This window comes from Acanthochromis polyacanthus, chromosome 1 (genome assembly GCF_021347895.1).
Source record: "Acanthochromis polyacanthus isolate Apoly-LR-REF ecotype Palm Island chromosome 1, KAUST_Apoly_ChrSc, whole genome shotgun sequence".
NCBI classification, from domain to species: domain Eukaryota; kingdom Metazoa; phylum Chordata; class Actinopteri; family Pomacentridae; genus Acanthochromis; species Acanthochromis polyacanthus.
The window spans coordinates 52,020,070-52,042,482 of NC_067113.1; the positions used below are offsets into that span (position 1 = coordinate 52,020,070).

Below are 22,413 nucleotides of genomic sequence, written 5' to 3' on the forward strand. Positions count from 1 at the left end.
ATCTAAATATGTAGCTTTTACTATATTTAGCACTTTAATAGCATTACTGTTTTTGATTGCTATGTCCTCGACTTAAGGGAAGACGAAGAAAAGATGGATTAATACAGCACTGTACAGAAACAAACCAAGTTGTGCATTTCTGTTCGTAAGTGTCCTTCAAATGGCCTTTTTTTCCCGAGTAGAACATTACAGGCGAAGCAAAGTCACATTAGTAACAAATGGTTGCTGTCATACTGGCCAGATGTTGGTGTGTGTAAAGTAAGCTTGCTGAGTAATGTCATACATGACATGTACAACATGCTAAACTTGAATGACATGTAACCGTGTCTATACTTGAAGTTCCTTACACTGCAGGGACATCACTAGAAAATGATGTTTCCTCTCTTACACCAGTGTCAGACCTTTATGAATCCCTTTATTCCTGCAGCAACATTACTGTGTTTATAGATAAAATCCAAGGTACCTCTGTTACCTGACAGGCTATTACTATGAAAAGTCTTTATTCGTGTTCACAGTGAAAGCAAGTACAGAGCAGATCTGCATACTGCTGAAAACAGACATATATACACATTACCGAGGCTGTCTTAGCTCACGCTAGTTATTTTGTGTGTGTTTGGACCCATCATGTTCAATTTGGCCGAACACCGATATCAGCAAGGTTGATGATAATGGTTAAAACAACATCAGATATGTGATTCTCTCCTCTTCCAACACACATGTATGCGCACACACAAATGCACAGTGTTGTATCCTCATCTGCTGTGGGACCAGTGATTGAATTACAGTTGTTCCATTGCTGAAATTAGAGTGACGCATCGAAACGGTGTGGAAAATGAACTGTGGCTTGTAACAGTAATATTGGATTTTTTGCGTACCTCACCAAACCACTGATTGTGATATTAGGGGACAAAAGCGTGATAATGAAAAACACATTGGAGGCAGTTCTTTAACCCACCTACTGAAACAAAGCATTTTATGGAATATTTATGAATTGATCCAAGTATCTTGTATGTCTCCAAATCTGAATAACAGAAGATTATCCAAATTCTGCTGGAATAAATCTCGGTAGAAGCTAAGGGAAAAAAAAGATGTCAATCAAAACACATGAAGCACTGCATCAAACCATCAAACAGCTTCTACGTACTGTTGTACAACTTTAAAGCTCATACTTTTCAAAATCAAACAATGCAAATGCTTGTCTTTAAGCTACAATGAAGGACAGCACATTGTAACACTACATATTCTGTTGGAGTAAAACTAACCTATTTGAAGTTTTAACATTGTACGGTTTAATTTTCTCATTTCAGAGGAGAAAATATATATCTCCCATTCTCTAGCATATCCCTTAGAAGAAACTAAACTGCATCTCACTTTAATACCTGCTGAGATAAAACAAAAAAAACATGGCCAAATTTGGAGACTGATTTTTATTTGACATTGAGATTTAGACTAACAAGCTGGCCAGGTAACGTGAGCAAAAGTCGAAAATGGAATCTCAAGAAGGAGAAATGACAAGGGGATGCAGAGGACAACAGAGGGAGAGCAGAACAAGGTTGTAATAGTTTACACAGTGCAGACATTTAATCAGAGAGCAAGAGCTTGGCGTATTTTCCCAGCCCGAGGCTAATTTTAATCAGCATTGGTCATGTCATTATTGGTGGCTTTGGGTGTCACCTCTGTGTTTACTTTTAATCTCACACTGGCGAATTGAAGAAGTTGGTGAAAAGAACAAAATGAGAAAAGGGAACGATAGAGGGACGGAGGGAGGGAAGGGTGGAAGAAGGGCATACGGGACTCAAGGCTGCAGAGACCTTGGCATGTATGTCGTACCTCTGCTGGCTGCCAGACGGATAAATACACACACCTCTTGCATTCCCAGCATGCAACAGGTTCTTAGAGAGGAGGGTGGACAATGTGCTGCCTGATTCCCTGCTGGGTCCAATCAAAGACATGATGGCAGTTGTTTTTCTGACCGATTAGTTCTCCCAGGTGTTGAAACACACATGCACATGTCTTACTATTCAGCTCACACATCTGTTGCTTGCGTAGCCGTCCTAAAAGAGGAATCCCACCTTCGCTGCTCCTTCTAAGGTTTCTTTCTTGGTTTTTCCACCCTGTTGAATTTTTCTATGGGAAATTTTCTTTCTTCAACTGAAGATCTAAGGACAGATAATGTTGTATGCTGTACCCATTGAAAAGCTCCTTGAGGCAAATTTTTCATGTTGTGCTAAATAAATAAAATTGACTTTACTCGATTAAAGCACTTTGGATAAAAGCGTAATATAAATCTAGTCCATTTAGGTTCGGTGAAGTAACCACTTGCGGGTCATGTGACATGTCTTGTATGATGGATTTCTACTTTTTGTCTTCTGGCTCAGTCCATTGCCCCAAGAGCTCACCACTGTCAATTTGCCGTTGTTTAATGGCACAGAGTTGTGTCTCAAAGTTTCTGAAAGTTGAACTGTGCAGAAAAGTGCTGTACAAGTTTACTTCATGAGACTCCAGACACATGCCGACATGAAGCATTCACCCATGCTGTCAATATTTAAATGTGGTAGATTAGTATTTTAAATCAATTCATATCTTGTTATGCTGGGGTTTCTTGGTCAGGTTGTAGCCAAAGGTTTTGAACATTTTGACTGTAGCTGAGCATACACAGATGTCTTCAGTGTGAATATGGTTTCCGACCAACTGAAACTTGTACAATATACAACTAAACTAGCATACAATTAAATTTAAGGCATCTATTTAAAAATATATATATTCGTACCAAGCGCTCTTTTTATAATGCCTACTTATTTTATTTTTATATAATGTATATTTGTATTTCTTTTCATAATTTTACTTTATTTTTCCAAAATTTCAATGTACCTGAGCTGTAAAGTAACTGCAAATGGCAATAAAACTCTATTCTATTCTATTCTGAATAGCTATGTAGTTTTCACTGTACAAAGCACGATCAGAAAATTCAAAGACTTCCTTGGACGACTTTATGGAAGTCATGTCATGTTAATCTCTTAAACTGTCAGAACAGTGACCCTTTAACTCAAAATTCTTCTTGGAAAAGTTGTTAAACTTAAATATGGCAAAAAAAAAAAAAATTGGGACCGATTTTCATTAGACATTGGCTGACAAGATGACATGCAAAAATCAAACATGATATTGCATTTTGCCGCAGTTCAGGTCATTTGCACAAAATCTTCTCCCTCATAGCCACCTGGACGTTACAATAGAAATCCCGCCTCGACAACAGACTAATTCCTGGTGCACGAGAACACAAAACTTGAAGAAAACGTAAGGCATGTGTCTGGTGCACTCCTGACCTAATGCTCCTTTTCTGGTCTCTGAAACTGTGAAACTATGAAAGCTGACAACAGCAGACCCACCAGTGCCTTGACATGAATGTTGGAATAACCTGAGTTGTTGTTTAACGTAAAATATCCATTTTTCTTCTCTGCTTCAGTTTGTGGTCCATGGAAAAACTGCCAATGGGCACCTACTAGTGGCCACTAAAATGTGTGTACCACCAGTGATACTGCTGGTAATGCATTGTCATGTGATCTCCTGTCTTATGTCAGTTAATGTTAATGTTGCTTCCCCTCCTTACTTGCTGCAGTTAGGGCGTACCAGTTCACCTACAACTCTGCTCAAACACTATAAAAGTACTAGACATTACACAATGCTAAGGTATAATACAGTCATAATTCGGCCATACATGTACGACAGAAAAATAATGATACAGAAAGCTCCACTCTGCGTGTTGACAGGATTGGTTGGTAAATACGAATCCATGGATATTTCAGTCCATCTTCTTGAGACTGTCATGGGCAGGCTATAATTTCAGTGTGGAAAAACTCGATTAATAAAAAGGAAAATCTGAAATATGTAACCAATTTTCATACATCTGTGCACAACTGATTTCCCAACACTCCCACCACCAGTTGGCAGACATAAACTGCACTGACATTGCTTAAGTTTGAAAGACAAACAACATACATTGTGTGCAATTAATATTCATTCTGCTACTGGAGTGAATTGTTGTTACACCACGAGTGACAGATGTGAATTCATTAAATTCAAGACCGCGGAGACACATTGTATGCCACTGTGACACTTTTAATAATTAATCCAGCTCAATTTACACCTGAATTTATTTATATTATAATTTATTTATGCCGTTTATTCTCAGCTGTGGGGTGGATTTGGTCTCTTGGTTGGTGGAGCAGCAGATTCCTTCCCATCAAATTCATTTTAATAATAGAAGGCTCTCATTACGACCCAATCAGACATGAAGACAGTCTGAGTGGAATGGGATGCCCGGAATTGACCAGAGATTCATACATTATTGACACGGGAACCGATCTTATTAGATCAGCAGGTTTCCACTCTGTGAATATGCAGCCGACTGGCGGTCTGATTTCTTTGCAAGCATGCGCACACATTTAAGCACGTTTGATTTGTACATGGGAAATATTACTTGAATTGATCACTCCAAACTAATTTTCATAGCGGAATGACTACAGACAAATGAAGCTGTTGAGGGTGAAAATTGGATTATCCTATATAGTCACTTCTGTTTGCACAATTTAGCTTTAAATGCGCAAGGCTGGCTAACAGCACAGTTTAGAGGCTTCAATCAAAGGAAGAGCGCTGCCTCACACCGCTTAGATATTGGCCAACGATTACTACACATACTGGTGGAAAAGTGCAGGTATTGCTACTTCAAATTGCCCCATGGCAGATAAAAAAAATACACGGTTCGTCCAGCTTGTTTGTTCTTGTTTGCACTTTTTGGCTGATTTGACCAGCACAGCCAGTTGTTTGCAGTCTTGTTGTGTGTGTCTGTGTGTGTGAGGGACATGATTGTGAGTCAATTATGCCAATCACCCAGTTGGCCTCCTGCCAGTCCCAATCAGACTCTAGCCCAAGTGATCACAGGTGTCTTTGATCCTCTTGACTCGACCTTTTTTTGATAGCACGCAATCGCTATCCGAGCTGTGTTCGACTGTGATCACAAGATGTGCATGGCTACTGTGATCAGACGAACGCCGTGTTTGCGGGACTGAATAACAAGCTTTTATTTGTCACATCTCCCATCCTTCGTAGTTGGTTGAAAAGTTTAAAAGAAACTGAGGGCTCGTGACTGAGAATGGAAGGAAGCACAAAGGCAAGACCTAGAGAAACCAACAGCATATTTGACTGCATAATTGTGAGTTAAATCAAGAAAGAAATGCTTTAGAGACCAGCAAGAATTACAAGATGCAATTCAGTTGACAGACCAGTCGAAATAGGATGAACGAGCACGGGTACAGATGGAGAGAATTACACTGGAAATCATTCATAAGCTTAAAGAATAAGACAGCTGGGATTAAATTTCCTAAAAAAAAAAAAAAAAAGCATAGAATGCCGGTGGCTTTTGGAGGTGTTCATTATTTTAAGGAGAAATCCAAATTAAACTTGAAGGAATCTTGTGGTAGAAAAGTTTGCATGGAAAAAGCCAGGGGATGAATTTCAGCTAAACTGGTAGAACTGGCTTAGAGGTGGGAACTGGGGCTGTTTTTCTGACAGTAACTAAGGTGAACTTGTATTTATTGATGGAGTCATAAACTTGTGAACACACAGATGGATTTTAGATACAAAGGAAAGAAAGCAATCAGCCAAAATTTATTCAAGTGACAGAGGTGAATCTTTCTTCAGGATAATGATACAAAGCACACAAGACGCCTGTGGCAAGATTATTTTGCCTTAGAGAAAATCAAAATCTCAGACTGATAGCGAACAAAATTTCACAGAGCACCTATGGGATGCCCTGGAGAAAACAAATGTTGTGTTGATGCTGTTCTAGTGTGGATGAACTGAGACATGAAAGAAACTTTAACAAAGCTATAACAGAAATTTGCCCGGATTAACTAAAGGACTAACTTTTTCGTCTTCGTTTGAAGCTGTCTATCTACCGCTTTGTCATTTAACGTCTCCCTCTGGTCACTGAACACCGCTAAATACTCGTCTCTGAGAATTAAGATGAGATATTTAGTTTATCCATGAGAATAAACCTGTTTTGACTTAAAACAACTGATGATATAACTCTACACCATTGCCTCCTTTAGAATGTGAAGATCTATATGGTCCCTGTCTTTATAGCCACCCATTCTTTCACCACTGACTGCAGCTCAAGCACATCAGCTTACCTACAACTCTGCTCAAACACTATAAAAGTAAAAAAAATAAAAACAGTTCTACAGAAGAAGAATAACATAGAAAACCTCACCCTGCAATTTCACACAGTTTTTTTTAAATTAAACCTTAGTTATGAATATAACCTTAGAAGTCTGAATCCAATCAGTTTGTTGTAGTTTCAAGGTGGAAATTTTTTTGACTGATACCGATGCCGGTTATTGATAATCAATTGACATTAAATCTGATATTTAAACAGCATGTGGTACTAGGCAACCTGTCATTCATAACTGGGCTTCTTCATTAATAAGGGAGACTGTAACGAAATCTCAAATAGAAATCAGAGGGAGTGAATTATCTTCTCTGTTTATATGGGATCAGCTGAGATTTATCAGTTTGTCTCCCTCCAGCCACATCTTCTTTATTTTCTTAATCTTTCACAGTTCTATCACTTTTATTGCCAGCTAATGTCCATAACATAAAGCATTATTAAATATTGTTTTCCATGCTTTGTTTCAGGTTAGTCTGTAGCCACCTTCTAACTTAGCTGCTAGACATTAGCATAGCATTAGCCCCTGTGAGAGTAGCTAAGTTTCTGGTTTGTGGCAACAGCTTGTGTTTCTTGGTCAGCTTTTGCAGTCTCTGCTTCACAGACATTTCTGAGACCACAGAGTGAAATCAAACCTGAAGTAGCACAATTAATTTATCAATAATCGACCAATAATATACAGATACCAGTAATCGGGGGGGAAAAAAGCAAAATATCAGCCATGATAATCGGCCAGTGGAAATACTCAACCATGCCATTGATTTGACTTATTTTTCTTACCGTGTTATTCATTAAGTAAACAGTACTATATAGACATGTTAACAAGTAAAACTACATTTTTATCTGAAGCAGTATTGAAAACATAAAAAATTTTTGGTTGAATGATTGACTTGAAGCTACCTGTGAACCTTCTTTCAACTATAAATGCCGTTTGATGTTTTTGTTACTTTTTAAGCTTAATTGTCCAAAAAATGTTGGTCCAGTGTATGTGTGTATATATATATATATATATATATATATATATATATATGGGGAGACATGTACACTGTCAACCAGAGAATAGTGACTTCTTGGAGTGACTGCCATGTTTGCCATTGTCTCTTTTTTCCGTACAGACACGTAAATTTACACTTGTGGTCACAAAACAGATTGAAACCACTTGTAAATTCGGGATTATGACCGTTCTTTCGCCTGCCTGTCTGGCTTTCCTCATCTGAGGCCTCTCTCTCACGGGCTTGCAGATGCATACAGAAACACATTGGTCTCAGGGGACACAGAAGTGTGTTAAAGAAGGCATCACAGGTTCATTCTCTTCCTGCCTAAATCTGGGCATGGCTGGAATTCATCACAGGATCAAACCGTTTCTCATCAAACCCAGGAAAGTGTAGCTAATGCAATTTCACTAAGTCACTGCCTGACTTGATTAGATGTGGGCTGGAGAGTGCACGGTAAGACACCACAGGGGCTTGCATGGATGTCACTGTGTGAGTGTATTTGAGAATATGGTGTCTATGTAGTTTTGGTTGAGCCATTTGTTTTAAGCTCTCTGTGTGACACTACACACCTCACAATCATGTGTGTGTGTGCGTTTTTAAAGCCACTGTGCCACATGTGTATGCATAACAGTGTTTGTAACCGTCTGTTTGTAGCCCTGTAATTCACGGATATCGTTATGAATAGTTGTGTGTCATGTCTGCTTAGGTGTGTGTGCTGCAGACGAAGCAGCGGCCCTCCAGGGGGATTTCAGGCAGATTTGGCCACATTAGAATGTGTCACTTCTTCCTTTCCAGTTTTCGCTTACCGTCCCACTGAGCACCATGCCCCTTCCACACACACACACCCCTCTCACTAATCTTGGATCAGACCACACACCAAGGGACACGAGTGCACATAGACACTCACCCAAACAAACACTCAAGTGCACACACACACGGTCTCACAAACAAAATCGTACTTTTACACATTTTGTCGAGAGAAGGCTGGCAGCAGTTTGGTGGCATCCTGACCTGAAACCGGAGCCACCCTGTCACGTCTAGACAAGTCTGAAGAATGCCATGCATATTAATGCCCTCCTATTTAATATTCATCAGCGCTATGCCCTGTTGGCAGCTGGTCCCAGACCCCATGGATCAATGAGGTCTCTTCCTCGCTCCTTTGTCTGACACGGATGCAGATGTTTAGAGCATGAAATTAAATTGGTCACCGTCATCAGGAATACGTACATGGTAGTCTATCTGGCGTGTGTGTTTACGCGCGCGTTTGTGTGCGGCTGACGGTTAGACATGGCTCTTGGAGCAAACAAGTAACGCTGACTTCCCCAGAGTCTGTGACATGTTGATGTTATTCATGGGAACTTGAGTGTTTGCAAGTTTGATGACGAAGAAACAAAAGTTTAGCCAGCTCTTTCCACGCTGGTGATCAGTGGGAGAGAGAGGAGAAAGATAGAGAATATGATGGAGCAAGGAGGATGAGCGAGACGGTGCGTTGGCGGCAGCTTTGTTTAGGAGCCTGTAATTGAGTCTTAATTGAATTGGCACCAAAGGAAGGATGAATGGATAGAGAGATGGAGAAAGGCAGAGTTTGAGTGAATTGGACCTCATCTCTGTCTCCACTTAGCAACATGAATGTGGACTTACCGAGCAGGCAGATTTCATGGCAACAGATCAGGATCCGAAACCCTTGATTTGAAATTTTTGGACGGATTGAAAGCTTCCCTTGTCATTTTAATGAAAATACAGCGAGTGTTGTCTCCCGTACTTTTCAAATGAAACTTGTTCCATTAGAAATGCATTGTGGAGCCCCAGCACAGGGAACAATGGGTTGATATGCATTTGAATGCACGGCTAGGCAGGCTGCACAGGTAATGCGGAACAGGCTTTCGCACTACGGCGAGGTGTCTTTGTATTATATCACACAAGCTTCGCGAGGACGTATTCGACATGGAAATGAAACGGAAGAAAACAACAGAGCGAGGCTTTGTGCAAAACCATTTCAGGACACTGACATGCACATGCACTCTTGCCCATTTCAAAAACCCCTATCAAAGTAGCTTGGATCGCCTTCTTGTTTTTATTTCATTTCATTGTTTTCACTTTGTTTTCTCTGTGCACTTGACACCACATCACGCCTAATTTCCACTGACCAGAATGTAACAGGAACATGCAGTCTGGATATTTTAGAAGTGCAAAGGTTTATCCCACACACATAGTGAACTGTTAATGTGTTATACTCTCTTGGTTTGAATCTACAAAGTTATTTATTGCATTATCTCTTCTCCTAGACCTTTTGATGTATTGTTGTTGAGCAGCATGGAACAAAATTCTAAAGGACAACATTGCCTTCAGTGCATAAAGACAAGAATGCAGCCATGTTGCCAGTGTCCTTGTCCTGTTGTTATTCCTTAATCTCTCACCTTTTGCTTGCACACATCACATACACCTCCATCCCCGCATTCATGCGTAAGTCCCTTTCAAAACATTTGTACATGCGCGCCCACACACAATCCGTTTGCTCTGCAGTTTGCCGTATTGACAACAAGTTGCAATTTCTTCTCTATCAATTATATCGATTACTTCAGGATGAGCGGAGGTAATGAGCTTTGCTGCTCTTTCTCTCCCCTGTGATCTCCCCTTTTCCCCTGTCTGCAGTAGTCTGTCTCCCCCCCACATCTCCCCCGTCTCCAGGATGTTACATGGCAATGATTTTCTGATTAACCCTGTTTGCTATGGGATTCACCCACGCAGTGAGGCAGGGCCACGGAGGGGTGTGAGCATGTGGGATGCATTTGGATTTGTGACGGAGAGCCTTGTTGATTGAGGGCTCCATTACAGCTAATGGTGTCTTGAATATTTTAACTTGACCATTTTTCAGAATAATTTAAGTTTCTTTACAAATTTTATTTAGTGAAGCGAAAGCCAAAGTTGCATGCCTCTTCCAGGGAGGTTAGAGTTGAGGGTTAGTTACAGAGCAAGACCAAACACACCAGCTTTTTCAATTGATTTAGGTGCAGCAGTGTGACTGCATCTGCACTGGCTGAAGCTGAATCTAAAATGAAAGCAGCAGCTGCCGAGGACAAAGAGAAAAAGACTAAAAGTGGCGGGCTGCCCTTCAGACGCCACCAGCCCAGGCCTTCCTGTGTCCCAAGTGCAGAAAGGTCTGTGCTGCACAGATTGGGCTCCACAGCCACCTTTGAGTCTACGGAAGATAGAAAATCCTCCCCTGATACTCACAAGTGAAGCCAAGCCATTAGCCAGCCACATCATTGCTCTGAAGCAGCTGTGCCAGTCACAGTGATGCATGACGGCAACAGATCAACAAGTAGAATGACTCTTCTGCTGGAAATTATGTATTGTTTTGAACGGTGCACAGCAGCATGACCTGAACACAGAACATCAACAGCCAGAGACACAGATGGGGTGATTTCATTTCAGCCTGACTTATACAGTAGTATACATCATAGGAAAGCATAGATACAAACGGAAGTTACAGATGATTTGATCAATCCGATTTATTTTACATTCAATTCTACTGTATCTCATGTCATAAATGGTCACATCATACTGGGAAATCTAACTCAACAGCATTTACCCTGCAATGCATTTTAAGAATAGAACATGAAGTGCTGCTTTTACAGAACAGAAAAATTGGAAAGGAGGCAAATCAGTACTCATTTTGAAGTACAGCTTTTTCGCGAATGTTTTTAAAGTTCGAAAAGGAGTTAAAGTGCATTTTGGCAGGTGGAAACATCTTTTGCTAATAAGCTCTAAACATGAATTCACATGAGCGATTGACTGTTTTTACTTCTGTCATTGTTTTTATCTCTGGATAACATGAAACATGTCAAATACCAGCTGACATAAAATAATAATTACAACTTACCTGATTGTAAATTGCTCCTGAAGAACTCTATTAATTTTTCTCTTATAGTCTTTGTGTTCTCAGCAGCTAGCTTTGTTTCCAGCTTCTTCTACTCTTATTTTTTTTACAGCCATGTGTAACCAAGGCTATGTCACCACTTGCTGATGACACTATGCAGCCTCGTTTATTCATTCCAAAGCAGTTCATGGAAGCAAATCTCTATTTATTCTAATTATATTTACTTGATTGTGAAAAGGAAACATGGCTAATGACACACAGGCTCAATATGCTGCTGTCCGCCCATATAAACTACAGAATACAGAGTCATACCTGACCTGTAATGTAGCATTGAAGGGGGGTTTGTAATAGCATGGTATCATTTTAAATTGAACAGAGGTGAACACTGAATGTGCGCTGCACTCTGTTGTGGCACTTTATAAACCACAAGCTGCAGATTTTTTTAAATGCACTCTATTTTCTCCACAATGTCTTAAGGCATATTAGGCTTCAAAAAACTACCAATTCACTTTTCTAGAGGTTGATTTAAGAGGAGCTCTGACCTGTTTGTTCTTCTCCTTTCACCTGCGCAACATGTGCTTGGCACCAAAAATACCCTACAAGGGGGCAAAGCCAATGTCAAGGTCAAGAGTTTACCAAATTGTTGGAGCCCTCCTTGTGCTGGTTGTTGTGCTGCTACAAAAAGAACGCCCTTGATGCCTTGGTAAAGGACGTTTCCAAACCTGTTGGTCACTCTGAAAGCAGTTATTTAGAATCTTCTAGATGTCTTGCATATGATTGTCACATATCCATTTTACATACTGTGCAGCTAAAGTACATGACAACAGTGCCGTTATGTCTGTTATGATATGTTTGATTAAATCGAGTCCTGTATGTTGTGTTCTAGGTGGTGCTGATGACAACCTGATTGAAGGAGGAGAAATGAAGTTTCTGTGTAAGCCGGGAGCGAGAAACATCACTGTCATATTCCAGCCTCTTCTCAGGTAAAACACTGAGTTATACCCTCAACTTCCAGTCAGAAATAGTCAATGTGGCTCCAAGATGTGGTTTTTGTTTATCCAGAATGAGATCAGCAGTGAATATATAGTCTTTCACCTGCAGAGACTTTCTAATCTGAATTCTTGGAATGACACTACGTTCTCTACGGGGGAATTGCTGACGTACTTGTGTGATGACTGTAAACTGAAGGGAGTTGCAGGACAAAAAATAGATTCAGCTTTCTTTAAATAGTCTTTTCACAGTCTTTGCCTCCATTTAGATTCACCGTTATTAATCATCAAACAACAAGTTAAACTATCAAAGAATTTTTTACATCAATACTAGAATCCTACACTCTAAAAGTAAGCAAGGGTTTTGCTTCATTAACTGCATAGTTACAAGATAAATATTGTAATTTGCTAACTGAGGTGAACTTTTCAAGCTGCAAATATTTTGATGCATTTGTTTGACATAATATTTTTAATCTCATTTGCCTAATATGTATAAGTAAAACTGAAATATCTGCATTGCTTTGTTTTAAACTAAATTCAAGTTGAGGTAACTCAGTGGAATTAGCTTGATGAGTAATTGTCATTTCAGTGTGATTTCAGAATTTCAAATCCCCTCCTTTACCTTTACATGCCTAGACAATTTCTACAGGTGATTGTCAAGGAAGAGCTCATTCTGCTAACTCAGTATAGTTTGCTGGTTGAGCATGTTTTCATCAGAAGCTGTCATAACTCAAAAATATTGCTGCGTTAATGTTGTTTGTTGAGCCAAAATATTGTTTTTTATAGTGTATGAGGAAAAAGCATCACTGTGCTGCTTTCGGTAGATATATCATGAGGACATACTGATGCCTGACACTTCTGGTTTCCAGCTATATAGGATTTATTGGATCAGAATAAAACAAAGTTAATGAACAGCAAACCTGCTGTCTTTACTGGAATATTTTTTGATAGGATTCCATTAACTTTACAACATGCATGTGCTAAAAGGGCCTTTTGTGTCACAGTTGTCTGTCAGAGAGGGATCGCCAGGCCACTCACGACATATGAAGCCTGGGACATGACTCAATACCAGTAAAATGTAACGCTAATTATATTACACAGCCTCTTAGTGACTATCTATTGATTTCAGCCTTTTTAATGTTGAGCGGGATATCGTAAATCAAACCTGATGTAATATATCGTACCTTCACTTCAGAATGTTTGTTGATACCGTCCAGGAACTAGGATTGACAGTCACCCTCACTTTTATTTCCCGTTAAATTTTTACTAGTCTGAAGGGTTGTCTTTGTGGTAATGTTCTGTATGTCTGGTAGTTTTCTATACAGTGCTGTGGTCCCAGTAGAGTAGAGTAAATCTAATAGTAAAACAGTTTAATTGAATTGGCCTTCATGCAGTGATACATTACCTCCTAGAATCCATTAAACAGGCATGTTTCCTACTTCTCCACTATAGTAAATGGTAGATATTGCTAGAATTTCACATCACAGTGCATATGTTTCACTTAAATGTGTAATAAGAAGGCAGGTGAACAGATGTCATAGCCTACACACACAAGCCTTCAATTAGTGAAAATAAACAAAGTGTCGAATGATTTGGTTGTTTCAGAGCAGACGGTAGCATTTAATAATTGGGGATTTGCAGAAAAGGTTAAAATCCTTCTCTAAAAATGTAGACTCACACAAACTCCAATGCGAAACCTTGTTAAAATGCTCTTGCATACTCATGTTTTACGGAAATTTAATTTATACAGAATTTTCCAACATATATTTACTTGTTTTTACTTCACAATCAGATATTGCTGTGGGCAGGTATCTACAGACAGAGAGAGGAAGCTGCATCAGAGCCAAAGTATCACACTTTATACATAATTCATTTTAAATAAAAACGGTCAAAAAATAGCAACATGCCAATATACACGATAATCAAAAAAAATGCTGAATACGGATTCAATAATCAGTTACTCTGTAGTGCTAAGAAGCAAATTTGTAAAATGACCAAACATCTGCACAGACGATCCAAAATAGGCATTTTATTCAGATAAACTGAAACTTAAGATGTGTTTAACCACTAAACATTAGACTGACTACTAAACAATATTGAATCAATTAATTAAATTAGTTAAGCTAGATTGCACTTCATCCATCAGAACCATTGCAGTTCGTCATTATGTACTAATCTGAACGGTATTGTCAGCTGTCCTATAACTTTTTGCTTGACTGATGGATGTTCCTTGAAAGCAAATTCTTGGTTTTAGAGGTTGTGTGCACAGTTGCAGGGGTGGACTGGGTGAAGGATGATTTCATATGAACACACATGCAGAATGCTCTAATGTGCACCCTGGATGATTAGCACCCAGACAGGGTGACGGTGGATTTTTCTTGATCGTCCACCCAGGGATGAAGCCAATTGATGGCCTGCGGTAACCAGGACTAATTGAGAATAAAATCTGGCCTGACGCAACCAATAGTAAAAGCTGTTAACGGGCTACGTACACACGAAGAGAACTGAAGATATATTCTACTCCTTTTTTTATCTATATTGGAATATCATAATTTGAAAGCAGGATTTCCAACATTTTTTCATACATTTGAGGGTTACTTCAAAAAGGTTGTTATATATTAGTTCTGATAGTGTGCATGATAGTCATTGTGATTGAATTAAGTGCCAGAAAAAGAAAATAAGATGATTTGGCCTATAGTGATTTGCCATCCAGTAAAAAATTAACAAGGTATCAGTTTCTGTGCCATCCCAGTGGTAGTAATAGTTTCAGTCTGACCAGCCCTATAAAAATTGTCTGGCTGCGTCGCTTTCTCCACTGACCCACCGATGCGACAGCCCAATGATCTTCTTTAGATGTGCCAAATGAGAGTACACCGCTACATGTTTATGCATATGCATGCTTCAGTGTCTTTCTTTGCAGGTGGTTGCCTTTGTGTTTATGGCCCTTTATAGATGCTTTGGCCTTGAATCTTCCCTCAGTTTCTCTCTATGTTCCTGTCTTCCACACTTTTCTTTCTCGCTCTGACACATGCCGACGTTCAGTCCCTGTTCACCGTTGGTCTGGCCAAGCTTTTGTCTGAACAAATGACCAAAAATAAAACGGTGACTAGCTCTCTGCCTACCTCTCCCATGTTGTCTGTAATGGTTCATATCAATCAAAGCAAACTGCCTTGAACGCAGTGCTCTCTCTCCTCTCTTCCTCCCTCCCTTTCGACCAGGCCTCTCCAGACTCCTAGTGCCAATGGAGCGCTGTTGCTTGCAGATGGTTTTCTAATGGCAAAGCTCTGGCACTCCAGTGATGGATCACTACACCTCCTGCAGCCAGCCATGCAACTCATGGCAGCTTTAATGACAAAAGCAGTTGGGGGTTGTAGCACAGGAAATCAGTGGCAGTGCGTGGGAGATGAGACAACAGGGTCTTAATGTTTGATTGCAAATGGTTTCTGTGTGTTGGGTTATATTTCGTTTTCTCCCTCTAAATCAAGTTAAGCACTGTACTTTACATAGTTGTGTGCATTTGTTTTACAAATCTTTGTTTATATCTAGTTTTCAGAGAACCACTAATGTGCACATTTCAACCTCTGAAAGTTTTCATGTGGTTAGCTTGTAATTAGAATACCACCTGCTCACCTAAATTTGCATGAGGATTAGCAAGCCCAGAGGTAATCAACCCTGCTTATAACAAGCTTCATGGTACCAGTTTTCCAAGTCTGCTGGAGTAATGCTAAGTGAGACCAAGCAACCCGAAGAGATCCAGACTAAGGTGATCTTTCTTGTTGTATTGTAATGGAACAGTGACGTAGCTTTTTGTTCATGCGCTGCTATTTGAGGTGTCCTGAATGTTCTGCCAGTTCTTATGCAGGCATGTGTTCTCCACAGTACCACAAGAACTTTTTTATAGGGAATACTCCAACAATATTCAGCGTCAGCTTTAGGGATTGACTGATATGGCTTTTAAAGGGCTAATACCGATGCTGAATTCTTAGCAATTAAGACAGCCGAATGACCGATGTTTGGAGCCCCTATACGTTAAATGTACTGTAATGTTTTAATATTACAATAAATACACTGCTCAAAAAAATTAAAGGAACACTTTGAAAACAAATCATATTTCAATGCGGGGAAAAGCAAACTGGATATTTACATTGATTTAGACTGGTTAATGTGTTAGGAATGAAAAGATGCCACATTGTTTGATGGAAATGAAAATTATCAACCCCCAGGAGGGCTAAATTCAAGACATTCCAAAATCAAAGTGAAAAACTGATGTGGCAGACTGGTCCATTTTCTGAAATTCGTTGGCAGCAACTCAAAACGGTACTCAGTAGTTTGCATGACCTCCATATGCTTGTATGCAGCCTGGCAATATCGGGATGAGCTCAGAATGAGATGATGGATGGTGTCCTGGGGTATCTTCTCCCAGATCTGAACCAGGGCATCACTGAGCTCCTGGACAGTCTGAGGAGCAACCTGGTGGTGTTGGACGGAACAAAACATAATGTTCCAAAGGCGTTCTATTGGATTTAGGTCAGGTGAGTATTGGGGCCAGTCAGTGCTGTCAATTCCTTCATCCTCCAGGAAGTGCCTGCATCCTCTTGTCACATGAGGCCAGGCATTGTCGTGCACCACAAGGAACCCAGGACCATTGCACCAGTGTAGGGTCTGACAATGCATCCAAGGATTTCATCCTGATACCTAATGGGAGTCAGAGTGCCGTTGTCTTGCCTGTAGAGGTCTGTGCGTCCCTCCATGGATATGCCTCCTCACACCATCACTGACTCACCACCAAACTGGTCATGCTAAACCATGTTAGGCAGCATAACATTCTCTATGGCTTCTCCAGGCCTTTCCATGTCTGTCACGTGTGCTCACGATGAGCCTGCTCTTATGTGTGAAAAGCAAAGGGCACCATTGGCAGACCTGCCAGTTCCTGTGTTCTATGGCAAATGCTAATCAAGCTCCACGGTGCCAGGCAGTGAGCACAGGACACACTAGAGGACATCGGACCCTCAGACCTTTCTCATGAAGTCTCTTTCTGATTGTTTGGTCAGAGACAATCACACCAGTGGCCTGCTAGAGGCCATTTTGTAGGGCTCTGGCAGTGCTCATCCTGGTCCTCCATGCACAAAGGAGCAGATACCTGTCCTGCTGATGGGTTGAGGGCCTTCTGCAGCCCTGTCCAGCTCTCCTCGAGTAACTGCCTGTCTCCTGGAACCTCCTCCATGCTCTTGAGACTGTGCTGGGAAACACAGCAAACCTTCTGGCAATGGCACGTATTGATGTGCCATTGTGGAGGAGTTGGACTGCCTCTTCAACCTCTGTAGGGTCCAGGTATCGCCTCATGCTACCAGTAGTGACAGTGACCCTAGCCAAATGCAAAACTATTGAAAAACAGTCAGAAAACACAAGAAGGGAATAAAATGTCATTGGCCTTCATGTGTAAAACCAATCCTGTTTTGAGGGTTGTCTCATTGTTACCCCTCTAGTGCACCTGTTGTTAATTTCATGAACACCAAAGCAGCTGAAGCTGACTAAAAACCTCCTCTTTTACTTACTTGACCAGATCAGTATCCCACATGTTTGGCTGATTTGATGCAATACTTGGATTAAAAAGTGTTCCTTTAATTTTTTGAGCAGTGTATGTTTGACAGTGATAGCAGGAAACCTGGTCATTCATAACTAAGTTTCTTAATAAAGTTCACGATAACTAAAAATGTAAAATAGAAATAGGAGTGATTTAATGAAGGTGCTTACCTCCATTTAGATGGGATCAACTGAGATCAATCAGTTTGTCTCCTGCAGCGACATCTACTGTTCTTCTCTGTTTTCTTGATATTGCACTGTTCTGTCACTTACTCCACATCTGAAAGCCTTCATTATTGTTTTCCAGACTCTCTTTCAGGGTAATCTGTAGGTACCCTCTAACTTAATCGCTAGCCTTAGCCACTGTAAGAGAAGCTAATTTCCTGGTTTGTGTCAACGGCTTCTTTTTATTGTTCAGCTTTTACAGTCTCTGTTTGAGAAACATTTCTGAGACCGAAGAGCAACAACAGACGGAAAGAGGAACTGCGTCCGACCTAAAGTAGTGCATTTAATTTATCGGTAATTGAATAACAATACTGATACCAGTAGTCGGAAAAATGAAAATATCGGCCATGATAATCGGCCAGACCAATCTCCATGTGCTATCAGCCACTTGTATTATCCAGTTGAGAGCTGTATTTGAGCTCTGAGTGGTACGTCAAGTGCAGTTTAGCGCTGAGCTCCACTAAGGTTGTGGCTGGTTGCCTGTTCTTCTGTCCAAGTGAGCAAGACTGCTTATCTACATCTCTGATCCAGAATATGCAGAAGGGATTATACATCCCTCCTGGTTTTGGAAGGCCTCGAGGTCTCCCAGAAACAGCTAGAGACAGCTACGGAGAAGGACATCTGGGTTACCTTGATTTGCCTGCTGCTACCACAACCCAGTTCTGGCTAAATGCCAGAGTTTAGTGGATTGTGAAGAGAAGGCAACTAGAGCTAGTTTACCTGCTGCTACTGTTTGCCTTTTTGACTATATTTGCATTGGCCCTATGTTGGTTTTTGTCTTTCTAAAGCAACATAGAATATACAGTAAATGTGCATCTCTTCTGTATATGATCAGTCTGAATCAGTGTTATTTCCATTTATCAAGACTCAAATCAAAAGCTAAGTTTCAGATGTACAGAGTGTGCTTTATAACTACTCAATTTGTCACTTGTGGAATTTTTAGTCATTGGAATATTATTTTTGACGTGACTGTGCATATGTATTTTGTTTATGTTTGAACACATCTCCTCTAGAGAAGACTCTCTGACCCTAAGATTGACAAAACATTATCGCTCGTTGGGTGTTCTTCATGCCAGTTGTGTGGTTCAGCAGGGTTAGGGCTTGTAGATAGTGATTGGCTCTGCTCTCACAAGTCTAGCAATGCAACCAGATGTGTCAGAGCGTCGATTCTATGTCTTTAAAGTTGCACACACAAATATAGGGCAGGGATAAGGGAGTGTTTGTGCATGTAGCAGCCAATTTAGTTTGACTTGTGGGGTCTCCTGCTGACATTTGGGTGGTATTTACACCCCTTGTTCCGGACGAGGTTGGCATTTTGAAAAGCTTCAGCAAGCCCTTAATCTCTTGCTGTTTACCGTCCACAGGATGACCAGGCATGGCCGTGCCTCTAGATGTCTGCTGTGCTTGTTGCTGCAGGGCTACCTGTGTGTGTTTTTGTGTGTGCAAGTACATTTGCACATGCAGCTCACACTGGATGATCACTGTCTATTTTGAGCCAAAGTATGCTAAAACGTACCCACATGCACTTTAACCCCCTAATTTTTACACTTTCTTTCCCTCAGTGATATGGATTGTTATGGTGCTGTTATTTGACACGTTTGGTTAGTTGGTATTAGATATTTGTTTGTTGTATTTCCTTCAGAAATATGCAGAAAATATAAATGTTTGTCAAATTGTAGTATTATTTAACCATCTACGAAAAGCTCCAATTAAAAACTCTAAATCTCTCAGATATTTAATTGAAATAAAAAATGAAAAGCTGTGCCTTTTAACAGCTCTGCTGTGTTCATGGCCAGTGCTTTGAAAAATCTGAACAAGGCAGAGCTTTTCCTTGTTAATTGTTTTAACTAATTGAATTAAAGTTGAATTAAGAAACATTCCCTCAACGTCCTCTGGACAATTAAACATTTGCCTCAAGTTTATGGGTATAATTCTACTATAATCAACAGGAACGATGGCCAAAACTTTAAAACGCAGGCAGATTTTAAGAAGAGTGTTCTTAAATGACTTAGTGCCTCAACTTGCTTGCCGAAAGGCTTAATGTTACACACTTGCACTCTGCTAATTTCCTTTATGACTGACTTAATTCTTATTTAAATCATGCTGCTGTTGAATTACTAATTCTAGCTCTTTAGAGATTTGACTGCCCTTAGAGACACCAATGGGAGTTTCATTTGAACAGTCCAGTCATCTTGCAAAATGGTTTACTTTGTCTTACTTAGACTTACTTTATTCAGACTGATCCCCCACAGTGCTGGAGAGAGCTGCTGTACACACTCCAGGTTTGTCATTCCTTTGAGATTTGACAATCCACCAAGCCATTTTAATGTATAGTAATGCAATAACAGACTAAATCTAAACTAATAGCAACATATCAAAGTGATACAAATCACTATCAGCCCAGTTTATTTCTCCTTTCTTAAACAGTGAAACTAAAAGTTCAGGACATTTAACTCAATATTTAACTCTAGCTGCTAAACTGTGAACTTTACACAGTGTGCCTTAATGTTAGATCCAGATTAATTCATTCTCCATGTTAGCAATGATTTATAATTATAACTGAGTAATTAATAAAGTCAATGTGTACATGGGCACGGCTCTCTTTTAGCAGACACTCATGGATTCCTAGTACTGTGTAATGCTGCAGGTATTTAATGAACTCAGAGAAAATAACTGGAAGCAACAACCTTCAGCTCCTGTTCATGTCTTGAGGGGAAAAACAAACTCTGCATTCATTATTAGGGAGTATCATCACCATGAGCTGTGATAGTCTGTTTTCATTGCAGTAAAATTTTATTATTATGGACATTTAATTTCGTTACCTAATAGATTTGAAATTGTACAGCAAAGAGAGTGAGAAAGACGTGTTGTAATTTTGGCTCACAGACTGGTTATGAAGCCTCTCTGTGATGTTTCAGGTTGAATATTGGTGCTCAAATGTAGAAAAGATATTCCCTAAATCACTTCACACAACTTTAAGTACTGTTGCTTGTCTATAGTCATGGCAGTACTAGGTCCAACTTGCTAAGATTGCCTGTGCAGCTTTTAGGGAAATGTGACATTTTGTTGCCACCAAATGAAGGGCTTATATGATTTTGTTTGTGGGGTTTTTTTGGCTTCTAGTACCAAAGCACACAGGAAGCTCCTGGTCTTCACATGATTGTCATGTGTTTTAAATTGTTGATTTAATTGTTGTTGAAGTTCTATTAAAAGCTCTACAAGTTGGTTCTACTGGAAGGGTCCGTGTTGGGGTGAAAATAGTAGGAAAGTTGGAGATTGACATAGAGCGCTTGAGGGGAAGAGCAGAAAGGGAAGGACAACGGAACGAGTGATGAAAAGAATGAAGAGTGGATTGAGAGTGAGATGACAGGAAAAGGACAGAAGGGCTCTGCCTCCCACCGCTGTAGCCTGTGGTGAAAATGACACACACCACGATTCTGCACTAATTTCACACTCTCATTAACTCCCCTCCTGAGCAGCACACACAGACCAAGACAAATAGAAAGAGCATGAGTTAGAGGTGAAATGGAGTTTGTCGAAAGAAGTTTTTATCGAGTGTTTTTAAGGTTTCTTGAGTGATTTAGCTGAGAAAGGCACTGTTGAATCCTCAAACATGATCTGCGAAATGAGGACCTTGTTTAGATTTTCAACACTCCTATTGTCATTCTTTGAGACAAGGGGTTCTAATTAGGCTTTACTGTGCTAAACTGTATTATTTTAAGAAAGCTGAACATTAGATGTGTTTGAGCCCTTTGAGAGTTATAATTAGTACCTGCAGAGACACGTTGAGTAAGGGGAGCACACCCAGTATTAATTGATCATAATGGCGTCATAATTTAGTGGCATTTTTCTTTTTCTCTGTAAGTGTTTATTTAGTTTTATATGCAAATTGCCCTTTTCAAGTGGGAGACAAATATCCCCTACAGCACAGCTCATTCTGCAGTTTGGCATTTTACATTATTAACGCATCACTATAGGGTCATAAGCCAAATTAATTGCTCAGACTATAAGATGCCACCGTTTATCATGCCACAGAAGTAGCACTTATGATAATACCCCATCTTCGACGTGGCTTTCATGTTCTATTGTTCACTCATGATGAGCAGACAGGAAAATAAGTTTGATTATTGCCTTTTCTGTGAAAGTAGTTCTGCACACAGCGCTACACTCTCTACTACGATATAGAGACTACACCACTTAATGTGGTATTTATATTCCATAATCTTTAAGTCTTGCAATTACAGTCTTTTGTGATGTTGATGCACGAGGCAATTTAATGGGCAGCATAAAAGGCATCATTCCCAGTAAGAGCCAGTGAACTTGCAGCACATTGCAAATACATCCCAGCAACACAAACTGTTTGATCAAAAAGTCACTGTTGAGATCATTTCGTGACAAGACTGTTTGTAGCTGCCCATGCATGACCTATCTCAAACATGCCAATTCTCTCTCTAGCAGACCTGAAAATGGCAAAAATAATTTGTGGTTGGACCCTAACCTTCACTTAGTCAGGCAGCA

The 22,413-nt window shown here is 40.1% G+C and overlaps 1 protein-coding gene across 1 annotated transcript in view; it reads left to right on the forward strand.

Moving 5' to 3' along the window:
• The window catches only part of exoc4 (exocyst complex component 4), a 149,277-nt gene that overhangs the window by 44,261 nt on the left and 82,603 nt on the right, over window positions 1-22,413 (forward strand). The window contains exon 11 of the mRNA XM_022195671.2: window positions 11,985-12,081. Coding sequence (XP_022051363.1) covers window positions 11,985-12,081 — 97 coding nt within the window. The remainder of the gene's footprint in view (window positions 1-11,984; window positions 12,082-22,413) is intronic.